The sequence below is a fragment of the Mobula birostris genome, chromosome 8 (genome assembly GCF_030028105.1).
Source record: "Mobula birostris isolate sMobBir1 chromosome 8, sMobBir1.hap1, whole genome shotgun sequence".
NCBI lineage: Eukaryota > Metazoa > Chordata > Chondrichthyes > Myliobatiformes > Myliobatidae > Mobula > Mobula birostris.
In genome coordinates this window covers 100,576,554-100,589,935 of record NC_092377.1, presented here as the reverse complement: position 1 = coordinate 100,589,935, position 13,382 = coordinate 100,576,554, and the positions used below count along the sequence as shown (strand labels likewise).

The 13,382-nt window shown below is 46.7% G+C and overlaps 1 protein-coding gene across 2 annotated transcripts in view; it reads left to right on the top strand.

The window, feature by feature from the left end:
• The window catches only part of arfgef3 (ARFGEF family member 3), a 158,046-nt gene that overhangs the window by 113,581 nt on the left and 31,083 nt on the right, over window positions 1-13,382 (top strand). For both annotated transcript variants that reach the window (XM_072265804.1, XM_072265803.1), the window contains 3 exons: window positions 3,097-3,194; window positions 7,603-7,747; window positions 9,202-9,330. In XM_072265804.1, the coding sequence (XP_072121905.1) occupies window positions 3,097-3,194; window positions 7,603-7,747; window positions 9,202-9,330 (372 nt within the window). The remainder of the gene's footprint in view (window positions 1-3,096; window positions 3,195-7,602; window positions 7,748-9,201; window positions 9,331-13,382) is intronic.

Here is a 13,382-nt window from a genome sequence, read left to right as displayed (position 1 = left end):
GCTGTCATCAGCGAGCCCGGCATTCGAAGCCTAGTGTTCGCCGTTCTCATCCAGGTTATTGTCATCTGTAAGTCCTGGGGTGGATCAGAAGATTGCAGAAGCCTGGGTTTGCAAGTCTCTGTGATTCTGCTGGTGTGTAGTCAAAGCCCAGTGTCTGAGAATCCAGGAGTTCACTGTCCTGGGATTGGAGGACTGTCTCTGTATGTGGGTGGGAAGGAAGGAGGCCGGGGCCTGATTTGCTGTTGTTGTTTTGTTGTATTCTGATTTGTTGTGTTCTATGTTGTTCTACGGTCGTGCTGTGTTTGTGCTGGATTGTGTGGTGACACCTGCGGGCTGCCCTCATGGCATTGTTAGGTTGCATTTCACTGTATGTTTTGATGTACATGGATAAATAAATCTGAATCAAAACTTGTGGCTGCTTGCCATTTTAGTTCAAATCTACTTGTCTAGGCTGCATCTCTCCAGCTAGCAAAGAATCTAACAGCCATGCTAAGATCCATTGCTTCTTGTGGGAAAATGTTTCCCATCCTGAGGAGACTTAGGAGAATGATCCCAGGAATGAAAGGTTTAACATATGAGGAGCATTTGATGACTCTGGGCCAGGACTCACTGGAGTTTAGTAGAATGGACATGGGAAGGATGTTTCCTATAGGTAGAGATTCTAGGACCAGAGGGGAACAGCCTCAAAATACAAGGGTGTCCCTTTGAAGCAGAGAAGAGGAGGAATTTCTTTAGCCAGAGGGTAGTGAATCTGTGGAATTCTTTGCCACAGATGGCTGTGGAGGCCACGTATATAAGTGTCTTTAAAGAGGAGGTTGATAGGTTCTTAATTTGCAAGGGTGTCAAAGGTTATGGGGAGAAGACAGGAGAACGGGGTTGAGATCGGCCATGATTGAATAGCAGAGCAGAGTGGGCAGGATGTCCGAACTATTCCCCTTTGTCATAGGGTTTTAATCTCTTGCTGTTCTGCATCAGCATTAGTCTCCTGTAGTCATCAAGACTAGAGACTTATTCAACTATACCAAGCCATAAGACTCTTGAGCAGGCATGGAAAGCTGTTACACCCTCTGAAGAATGCAGAACCAAAACAAGCCATCACCTCAGGTCACAGGATCAGCCTGTTTCTAGTCCTTCTCTGCACACAGTTATGAGCAGTTGGCGTTTGTAAAACTTTGGCGCTGTTCCCTTTAAGCTGTATGGGTAACGCGGCCGCACAGTGACTGAAATGCTCCCGTGCACGTAGCCTTTGTTGCCACACAGCTGGAATTTTCTGTTATGTAATGTTAATATAATTTTGAAAATTATGTTAACTATTATGAATTATGACAAAAGTGTTGCCTCAAAAATATTGCAGCAATACTATGATTTCAAATCTACTGTTTCTGAGTAAGTTGAGACTGGCTCAGTTGAGATGTTCATGGATGTGTTGAACTACGTGCTTAGAAAAGAAGAATTTGAAGAATTGTCAATTCTTGTTGAGATTGTTGGAACGCTTCAAGCTTTAAGTGGCTGTGAATGTGGATTCAGTCTTATGAATTCAGTCAAAGGCAAATCCAGGAACAGACTGGAAATGGAACGTTTGGATGATCTAATGAGTATTAAGACATACCTTTCATCTGGATGCAAAATTAATCTGCACAGTGTTTATAGACAATGGATTTGTAATAAAGACAGATGAGAAACAGTTTACAAAACATGAAAGATTTCCCTTGTACTGTATTTCATTAAACCCTTCAATTATTAAAATCAAAAGTATGTGCTTTTTCAGTTTTCATTCTAAATATTGATAGTGTGTATCAAAAAGCACATTTAAATTGCTGTGCAATTTTAAGGCCATGTGGAAATCTCCTGCTTAAAGTGATGGTTTGTCCATGCAACTATAAAAAAATTGAGGGAGTGTTAGACTTCGGAGAAGTGGCTGCCTGTTCATTTTGAACAGCTTGCTAGGTCAGTACTATCCCCCAAAAATTCTCACCTGACATCTGCAGTTTTGGACTCTTATAGCAAAGGCATTGGCTGCAGAGGAGATTTCCAAGGATGATGCTGGGTCTAGGAGGGCTTGGGTTATCGGGAGGGGCTGGCCACGTGGGATCTTTATGCCCAGGAGAATGAGAGGTGACCTCATAGAAGTTCATAAAATCATGGGAGATACGAATAAGGTATTCCCTTTTCTTACATGGTGCCATCCATTGAAGTTGTGGCTCAGATTTAGATGCCTTTTGGATTTTAGAGATGCCTTGAGGGTCAGGTTGGGGGAATTAAGGGTCAGATTAGGGTTTAGAGTCAGGAATGTGGGGAGTTGGAGGTCAGGCCGGATTCTTAAATTCCCACTCCATGTTTGAGGGTCAGCAATGTGGATGTGGGGCATCTGTTGGGCAGGCCTGCATGCCCAGCCAGATGTTGAGCCAGCAGACCAGAGGGGTTGAAGGCTGGTCCCTCCACTACCCCCTACCTCCTCCGGGTTGGCAAATGGTCACCAGGTTCTAGGGTAAGAGTTCTCATTCTACTTAAGCATTGTTGGCCTGCTGTGTTGGCACTGGAATGTGCACTACACTTGTGGGCTGTGCCCAGCACACTCACAGATGTGCTTGTTTTTAACACAAGTGACACATTTCACTGTACGTTTCGATGTACAAGTGATAAATAAACTTGAATCTTGCATCTTTTCCTCAGGATTGGGGAGTCCAAAACCAGAGAACGCAGATACAGGGTAGGAGGGGAGAAATTTAAAAGAGATCTGCGAGGTAACTTCTTTATCCAGAGGGCACAGAGGGAATGCTGTGGACAGCATGGATTTGTTGGGCCAAAGGGCCTTGTACTGGGCTGTAGAACTCTGTGACCCCAGCCAGTGTAGCTCTCCAGGTCATTGAGGCATGCAAGCCTCCGAACCACGACAAAGTTGTGGTCCGCTTTGAGGAGCTATCGACATACGCTGGCCTTAAAGCTATCAGCACCCCGACTGCCCACAACAGATCGGAGAAGTTTAAATCAGGGAGGAGGAAGGTGGGCCAGATGTGGGGAAATGTTAAACAAGCAGTACCTTGTTTTTCAGTAAGATTGCGAATTACTATATTTAACTTTATTGTGTGTTTGAAGGTGGTGAAGATTGTAGAGAAATAGGGAATTGCTACACAGGATCCAGTTCTTCGGATTTATGCCTTCCCGCCCTGGATTACCTCAGGAAGTGTTCACAGGTAATGCACCTACCGAGACATTCCCTAGGTCCCTATGCACCAAAGTATTTTTGTTGCTCAAATAACTGTTCCTGACATTCCCTGGAGCTCCTTCCTGCAGCCTTTGTAAGTGGTGTGTTTGACAATCGGAAGCAAAGCTTAGGGCAAGTAGGGAGAGGAACTAGATTCAGCAGTTTCCAAGTTGCATCTTGCACTTGGTGCCAGCGAGGGGAGGGCCAGCAAATAAATTTTTCGTAGGGTACTTCCTCACAATGTCAATCCAAGGCCTGCTCCATTGTCGCGATGAGGCCACACTCAGGTTGGAGGAACAACACCTTATATTCTGTCTGGGAAGCCTCCAACCTGATGGCATGAACATCGATTTCTCAAACTTCTGGTAATGACCTACCCCCACCCCCTCTTCTTCACCATTCCCCATCCCCTTTTCCTTCTCTGATGTTATCTCCTTACCTGCCCATCACTTCCCTCTGGTGCTCCTCCCCTTTTACTTTCTTCCATGACCTTCTGTTCTCTCCTATCAGACTCCCTCTTCTCCAGCCCTGTATCTCTTTCACCAATCAACTTCCCAGCTCCTTACTTCACCCCCCCCCCCCGGTTTCACCTATCACCCTGTGTTTCTCTCTCCCCTCCCCTACCTTTTAAATCAACTCTTCATCTTTTTTTCTCCAGTCCTGCTGAAGGGTCTCGGCCCAAAACGTCAACTGTGCTTTTTTCCATGGATGCTGCCTGGCCTGCTGAGTTCCTCCAGCATTTTGTGTGTGTTTCTCACAAATTCTGCAGTCTCTTCTCACATTCTCAAAAGCAAAATTTCCTCTCTGTTCACTTCATCAACTCCTTACCCTGTGTTGGTGTGTCTCCCCCCCTCCCCACCCCACTCTCCCCAGCCCCCGGCCCCCCAGCCCCTGCTCCCCAACTCTCTCTTCCCCCCAACCTTGCCACTGTGCCCCCAACACACCTGTGCCCTGCTGTATCCCAGGTACAACAGAATTAGCCTGGAAATCCAGTCAAGGACACTTGGGAATGGGTAATCACTGGGGTGGGTGGGTGGGAGAATCCCAAAAGAGGCGATGGGAACGTGGGGAGTGTGAATCAACGGGATTCATGGGAATAGTGTAAAATGGGCCGACGTTGACGGTCGGCATAGGCTCATGGGCCAAGATGCCTGTTTTGTCCTAAATGTGGACGTTTATCTTTCAAATTAGAAACAAGAGTCTATTCGGCCCCTTCATCCTGTCCCATCCCTCATGCGTGTTCTACACTCCAGTTAATTTAATCTCCTTTCTGTTGAAGTTAACAGGAGAGTGTAGATGGTGCAGTCTGGAACTTCAATCCATTCACTAGTTGTGGAAGGAAAGAAATTGTCGACATTTCACGTTGAAACCTCGTATCTGGACCCGAAACGTAGACAATTCTTTTCTTCCCAAAGATGCTGCTCGAGTCGCTGAGTCCCCCCAGCAGATTATTTGTAGCTCTCTTTCTCTTACTACCCGATCTACAAATATTGAGCCCAGTATTATCTTCCCTTTCCAACCAGCTGACGTGGCTTCAGGGTAATGTTCTATCCAAAAGACAGCATTACCAACAGCTCAGGATTCCTGCCTGATGTTTGCACTTAGATCTCAGGAGTGAGGCTAGTAATCTGGGGCTCTGGGCTAATGGCACAACAATATTGACTCAAATCACATCGGGATGAGGGGAGAATCTCATTGAAACCTACTGAACATTGAAAGACCCAGATAGAGTGGATGTGCAGAGGATGTTTCCTACTTGGGGGAGCCTAGGAGCAGCATGCACAGCCTCAGACTACAGGCACGTCTATGTAGAACAGAGATGAGGAAAATGGTGAAGAATCTGTAGAATTCATTGCCACAGACTGCTGTGGAGGCCAAGTCATTGAGTATGTTTAAAGCAGAGGTTCTTGATTAGTCAGGGTGTCAAAGGTTAGGGGAAGAAGGGAGGAGACTGGGGTTGAGAAGGATAATAAATTCGCCACGATGGAACAGTGGTGCAGACTCGATGACCTGAGTGGCCACATTCTGCTTCTACGTCCTATGGTCTTATAAGCAGTCAGGAAACTCAATGGCAATTTGAAGTTATCACAGTATCTATAAAACTATTGGGTTAAGCAACACACATCAAAGTTGCTGGTGAACACAGCAGGCTGGGCAGCATCTCTAGGAAGATGTACAGTCGACGTTTCAGGCCGAGACCCTTCGACAGGACTAACTGAAGGAAGAGTGAGTAAGAGATTTGAAAGTGAGGGGGGAGGGGGAGATCCAAAATGATAGGAGAAGACAGCAGGGGGAGGGATGGAGCCAAGAGCTGGACAGGTGATTGGCAAAGGGGATATGAGAGGATCATGGGACAGGAGGCCCAAGGAGAAGGAAAAGGGGGAGGGGGGGAACCAGAGGATGGGCAAGGGGTATAGTCAGAGGGACAGAGGGAGAGTAAAGAGAGTGAGAGAAAGAATGTGTGTATATAAATAACGGATGGGGTACGAGGGGGAGGTGGGGCATTAGTGGAAATTAGAGAAGTCAATGTTCATGCCATCAGGTTGGAGGCTACCCAAACAGAATATAAGGTGTTGTTCCTCCAACCTGAGTGTGGCTTCATCTTTACAGTAGAGGAGGCCGTGGATAGACATGTCAGAATGGGAATGGGATGTGGAATTAAAATGTGTGGCCACTGGGAGATCCTGCTTTCTCTGGCGGACAGAGCATAGATGTTCAGCAAAACGATCTCCCAGTCTGCGTCGGATCTCGCCAATATATAGAAGGCCACATCGGAAGCACCGGACGCAGTATATCACCCCAGCCGACTCACAGGTGAAGTGTCGCCTCACCTGGAAGGACTGTTTGGGGCCCTGAATGGTGGTGAGGGAGGAAGTGTAAGGGCATGTGTAGCACTTGTTCCGCTTAAAAGGATAAGCACCAGGAGGGAGATCAGTGGGGAGGGATGGGGGGGACGAATGGACAAGGGAGTCGCGTAGGGATTGATCCCTGCGGAAAGCGGGGGGGGGGGGAAGGAAAGATGTGCTTAGTGGTGGGATCCTGTTGGAGGTGGCGGAAGTTACGGAGAATAACATGTTGGACCCGGAGGCTGGTGGGTTGGTAGGTGAGGACCAGGGGAACCCTATTCCTAATGGGGTGACGGGAGGATGGAGTGAGAGCAGATGTGCGTGAAAGGGGGGAGATGAGTTTGAGAGCAGAATTGATGGTGGAGGAAGGGAAGCCCCTTTCTTTAAAAAAAGAGGACATCTCCCTCATCCTGGAATGAAAAGCCTCATCCTGAGAGCAGATGTGGCAGAGACGGAGGAATTGCGAGAAGGGGATGGCGTTTTTGCAAGAGACAGAGTGAGAAGAGGAAAAGTCCAGATAGCTGTGAGAGTCAGAAGGCTTATAGTAGACATCAGTAGATAAGCTGTCTCCAGAGATAGAGACAGAAAGATCTAGAAAGGGGGGGAGGTGTCAGAAATGGACCAGATAAACTTGGGGGCAGGGTGAACGCTGGAGGCGAAGTTAATGAAATCAACGAGCTCAGCATGCGTGCAGGAAGCAGTGCCAATGCAGTTGTCGATGTAGCGAAGGAAATGTGGGGGACAGATACCAGAATAAGTTTGGAACATAGATTGTTCCACAAACCCAACAAAAAGGCAGGCATAGCTAGGACCCATACAGGTGCCCATAGCTACACCTTTAGTTTGGAGGAAGTGGGAGGAGCCAAAGAAGAAATTATGAAGAGTAAGGACTAATTCCGCTAGACAGAGCAGAGTGGGGTTGTTATTTTTTTAAAATTGTTTCATTAATGCCCTTTGGGGAGGAAGTCTATCTCCAGATTTCTGCCCTATACGTGGCACCATATTCATAGCAGTTGAGTGGCCCTTGACTGTCTTCTGAGGGAGCCCTTAAATCAATACATTTCATGTTGTTAGAACATGTAGCAGTGCAAGCACTTTGGCGCACGATATTGTGCTGACCTTTTAAGCTTCTCCACTCTTCAGAGTCCTTTCTGATCCGTGTTTCCTAAACCTTAAGAATGCTTTCTTCTTCCACATCTTTTCACAACTATGGTTCCTTCACCCTACCATCCTTTCCCTGCCTCAGTGGGACAAGTATTTCAGAACTCCATGCGAGACCGCATTTCTATTGTCTATTTTCTTCAGTGCATCTGTTCCCAATTTACGCTCCCAAGTTCCTGCCTAATATCGTCGTAATTCACCCTGCCCTAATTAAATTTTTTCCCAGTTCTACTGTGCCAGGGATGGGCAACAAATGCTGCTTTGCCAGCAGCAGCCCGCACCCTGTGAAGGGGTAAGCGATGAAATCCAAACAGGAAGCAATGAACTGTTGTTCTGGGATGTTCTAATTAATCTCTGATTGCTGTCATGTCTCTGCTTGCTGCTGCCTAGTTATTAGCTAAGATCTACAAGATGCCTTCGAAACCCATTTTCCACGGGGCTCAGTTCGCCAGCTTCCCCTTCAAAGGCCTGGAGAGGTCGCTGAGCAGCGAGGACGGGATCGAGACTGCCCTCAACGAGTTCGATGATGACACAGGTGGGAAACCCAGCTTCTGTTTCAGGTATTCTGGGGACGTTAAATGTCGGTGAGAGAGTGTTGAACGTGTGGGACACACTGCCAGGTGGTAGAGGCAGCTACATTACAGACATTTAAGAAACACTCAAATAAGCATGTGAATGATCGAAAATCAGAGGGTTTTGAAGGATTAGATAGATCTTCAAGTAGGTTAAAAGTTCGGCACAACTTAGTGGGCTGAAAGACTGGTACTGTGCTGCAATGTTCTTTGTTTTAGATCAGAAGATTTTAAAACTGTGAATTACGACTCACGTTCTATGTCTAAGTATCTGACGTTTGTAGAAGATCCAGCAGGTTCTAGTTGACCCTTGGCCCATCGAATCCCTGCTGACCATCGAACATCTACATGAATCCCATTGTATTCTCCGATAACTCGGTCCCGGATTGCACTACTCACCTATGCACTAGAGGTAATTCACAGAGACCAGGTAACTCGCCCACCTACGGCAGCACCACAGGCACATGGCATCATATAAACAGTGTCATGTTTTCTTATTGAGCTGTGGAAGGTGTATTTTACAGAGGCTTTTCTTGCCGCACTATCCCCTGATGACACAGTGAAAATCACTCAAACGCTGGGCTGTGTTGTGGGTGACAGCTGCAGAGAGTGGTGGGCACAGTTCATTCAGCATGTCATGGAAGCCATGGACGCTGTCTACACTTCTCACTGCCTCAGTCAAACAGACATCATAATCAAAGACCCCTCCCACCCCGGACACTGTCTCTTCCCCCTCCCTTCCCAGGCGATACAAAAGCCTGAAAGCACGTACTGCCAGGCTCAAAGGCAACTGTTATAAGAGTGTTGAATGATTCCCTGGACTCTTGGCCTCATGGTCTAGCTCATTATGGCCTTGCGCCATATTGTCTGTCTGCACTGCACTTTCTCTGTAACTGTAACACTCCGTTCTGCTTTCTGTTACTGCGTTTCCCTTGTACTACCTTAGTGTTTAGGAATGACCTGTATGGATGGCTTGCAAAACAAAGTTCTTCACTGTAACTGTGCAATAATAAACCAATTTACCGATTGAATTAAAGAAACACACTCAAAATGCTGGAGGAAGTCAGCAAGCCAGGTAGCATTTATGGAAAAGCATAAACAGTCGACGTTTCAGACTGAGGCTCTTCAACGAGACCCTTCCTCCAGCATTTTGTGTGTGTTTCTTTGATTTCCAGCATCTGCAGATTTTCTCTTGTTTGTGTTACCAATTTAATTTACCAGTCTGAGGCACTCCTAATGGTAGAATACAATGTTTGGAGAGGTTGAATCATTGGGCAAATAATTATCAACAAAAGCGAAGAGTCAATGTGATTGAAAGGCTTTCTAATACTCAGAGTTGCCAGTTGAATCTCTTTACTCACTGTCTTTGGTTTGATTAATGTGTAAGAGTGGGAATAATCATTAGTGTTCTCTTTAGGTTTGATTCAGGTCTGGATTCTGCTACTGGAACAACTGACTACTGCCATCTCCAACTGCCCCCGCCAGCATCAGCCTCCCACCTTGGAGCTCCTGTTCGAGCTGTTGCGAGAGATTACCAAAGTCCCAGGTAATGGGAACACTGCCCACCCCTGCCCATACCCCTCTGGAAACGCACCAATCTAATGAGCTGGCAAATAAATTAGACGATGGATCAGTGTGAGAGGCTTCTGGAACACCCTTCGAGCAAAGGAGTGAATTGGAGAAAGTTTGTTTCTCTGCAAGTTTGGCTGTGTCAGAGGCATTCTGCAATTTAAATGAGTATTCCTACCCCCCCCATCCCTTCCCCTCCCCCCACTTCCTGATTTAAATGCACTCACCATTTCTGTGTAACACACAAGACATGCTGGAGAAACTCAGCAGGTCAGGCAGCATCTATGGAGAGGAGTTAACAGTTTACATTTCGGGCCGAGACCCTTCATCAGGACCGGAAAGGAAGGGGGAAGAAGCCAGAATAAGAATGTGGGGGCAGGGGGAGGAGGACAAGCTGTAGGTGATAGGTGAAGCCAGGAGAGGGGAAAGGCAGGTGGGATGACGTAAGAAGCTGGGAGGTGATAGGTGGAAGAGGTAAAGGGCTGAAGAAGGAGGAATCTGATAGGAGAGGAGAGTGGACCATGGGAGAAAGGGAAGGAGGATCATTTCTGTCTTGTTTTGCACCACTTAGGGAATTTGACAGTACACCCCGATGACATTCCCATCCAAAACATGACCTCATTTCCTGGGCAGCACTCCTTTGGGAAGCCTTGTGATGGTAAGTGTGGAAATAGACCAAGGTGACCCGGGAGAGTCTGTCATTGAGTACTCCCAGGAGAACCTGGAGTTTCCATCACTGGATGCGGATCTCTGTGAAGCAAGGCCTTCCCCTATGAATTGTGTCAACCCCTCAAACATCCTGTAGTCACCACTTCCTGATCGCTGGCCTCAAGTCCCCCCCACTTTGCCTTTGGATATTCATTGTCCCTCCCCTCCCTATCCAGGTCTTCCCATCCTCCTCCTCTCCACTGCTTCCCTCGATGATCCTCAAACCCCTCAGCCTCACTCGATGCTCAGTGCCGGCTGTTCCTCCTCTCTGATCTATCCTCTCCACTCCCTGATCCCTAGCCACAATTCCCCAACCCATAAAGCTGGCCTGGCTTCCTATTCATCCGCCATTCATCCCATCTGCCCGCAAAAGGCCAACTGGTTAACCCAGCCACAGTGAGGCCACAACTGTTGTGCCCTTCACCTGCCACAGTAGCTACGCAGTTATCGGGGCACTATTACAGCTGGTGCCATTGCAGCTTGGAGTTCAATTCTGATGTCGTCTGTAAAGAGTTTGTACATCGTCCCCATGACCGCGTGCGTTTCCTTCCACAGCCCAAAGGTGCACCGGTTAGTAGGGACGTCTTTGGGCTGTGGTCAGGTGAATCAGTACCTCAAACGGCCAATTCTGCACAGTAACTCTAATAATAAACCCAACCATCAGTCAATCGACCACCAACTCCAGATTGAACTGAACTGACTTTATTTCTTACATCCTTCACATACATGAGGAGTAAAAATCTTTATGTTACGTCTCCATCTAAATGTGCAATCATAGTAATTTATAATAATTTACAATAAGTAGAACAGTCAGAGTAATATAGAGCACACTCAAATCAGCGTGAGTTAATCAGTCTGATAGCCTGGTGGAAAAGCTGTCCCAGAGCCTGTTGGTCCTGACTTTTATGCTGCAGTCGTCGTCGTGGCTATCCCTCGAGGTCGAGGATGATGGTCTTCGTTCTGAAGAAGTGGCCCACAGAGTGAAGACGTCTGTGCGTGTATTTGTTTAACGTGTACTTGATGTTGCACTCCAAGAAGCACACAATACTTCACAAATCAACCAACTGATTCCAATGGCACGGAAACCACGACGATTGGAGCTGATGGATTTGTTTCAGCCTTCATCCGCCTTCACAGCCGTTGAGTTCGAAGTAATTTTGTCCACCTGTTCCACCGTTGAGGTTTTATGCTGCAGTACTGCTTCCCAGATGGTAGCAGCTGGAATAGATTGTGGTTGGGATGACTTGGGTCCCCAATGATCCTTTGGGCCCTTTTTACACACCTGTCTTTGTAAATGTCCTTAATCATGGGAAGTTCACAACTACAGATGTGCTGGGCTGTCCGCACCACTCTCTGTAGAGTCCTGTGATTAAGGGAGGTACAGTTCCAAAACCAGACAGTGATGCAGCCAGTCAGGATGCTCTCAATTATGCCCTGTAGAAAGTTCTTAGGATTTGGGGGCCCACACCAAATGGGACCTTAACAACAGTCCACCACCCCTCCTCTGCCTTCCTCCTCTTCCCCTCCCCACCCCACCTACAACCCCCATCTTGTTTCTACAAGTATGTTTACGTGACAAGTGTGCCTCGGAAGCTTGAGTGGGAATCGCTCAGCATTCACAATCTGGCCCACACGTTTTGGTGACATAATAATCTTTAACATTTCCTCTGGGGCCTTGAGGGGATCTGGCTGTGTTTGTGTTTGGCCCTCATGGCTAATTTTCTAAAAAAAACACATTCACCAAAACCCCACTTCCCACCCCATGTTCCAGACTCTGTTGTTTTTAATTCTTCGTAGCTTTTGATGCAATAGTCTCACCTTGAGTTCACTTGAAGAAGAGCCATGCGGAAGCAAAGTTCAAACTAAATTTGTGATCACTGATATAAACTCAGTGGCCACTTTATTAGGTACAGGAGTGGAACCCGGTGTGATCTTCTGCTGCTGTAGCCCATCCACTTCAAGGTTCAACATGTTGTGTTCAGCCAAGCTCTTCTGCACCGCACTATTGTAATGTGTGGTTATTTGAGTTACTGTCACTCTCCCTTTCAGCTTGAACCAGTCTGGCCATTCTCCTCTGACCTCTCTCATTAACAAGGTATTTTCATCCAGAGAACTGCCTCTCACTGGATGTTTTTTGTTTCTCATGCCATTCTCTGTAAACTGTGTGTGTGAAAATCCCAGATCAGCAGTTTCTAAGGTACTCACACCGCCCTGTCTGGCACCAACAATCATTCCATGGTGCAAGTCACTTAGATCACGTTTCTTCTCCCATTCTGATATTTGGTCTGAACAACAACCAAACCTCTTGGCCACGTCTGCATGCTTTTATGCATCGAGTTGCTGCCTCGTGATTGGCTGATTAGATATTTGCATTAATGAGTAGGTGTACCTGATAAAGAGGCTGCTGAGTGTACACGTCACCATATGCTACGCTGGGACTCCTGTCTGTAATATCTGAGTGCATGTCTCATTACAATTGGTTATAAAGAAGACACCGTTGACGTTGTTGAAAAGGTGCTGCAGGTATCCATCATGTCTGAACTCTCTAATGTCTAAGCAGATATAGCATATGTTCAGGAAAGAATATTTATGATTCAAGATGGTTTATTGTCATTCTTCGGTCCATAAAGGTAATGGAGAACAAAATGGTTGTTACTCCAGATCCAAAACAGCTTGGAGAAACAATAAGCATTCAAAACTGAATTTAAGAAAACACAAAATATAAAAGCAATCCTGTAAATCGCATTTTAATTGAACTCTTTTGATTTTGTTTTTATTCTCTGTGTTTTTGCTCCTTCTTTCTTGTTGCTGTTTGTGTGATTTGTTTATTTTTTGTGCATGGGGGGTGGGGCTGATGTTCTTGTTGCTCTTTACATGATTTGTTTGTGTTTTTACTTGTGGGAGTTGGGGGGGAAGGTTGATGTTTTCCTTTGAACGGTTTCACAATGTTCAACGAAATGTTATATACAGTACACGGACCGATTGTATGTGCATACATAAAGTGACACTAGGGGGTGTGTGTGTAGTGGTGGTTGGGGGTGTGGAGGGGTGGGTTTGAGGGCAGAGGTGTTGATTAGCCTTACTGTTTTTGAGTCTGTGGTCCTGGCGTGGATGGGAGTGCGACAAACAGTCCATGAGCAGGGTCCTTCATCATGCTACTGGCCTTTTTCCAGCTCCTTTCTGTATGGTGGGTAGGCTGGTGCTGACGATGCGTTGGGCAGTTTTGATGACCCATTGTAGAGCCTCCCTGTTGCCCTAGTGCAGTTTCCATACCCTGCAATGATGCAACCTGTCAGGATGCTCTCTACTACACATCTGTAG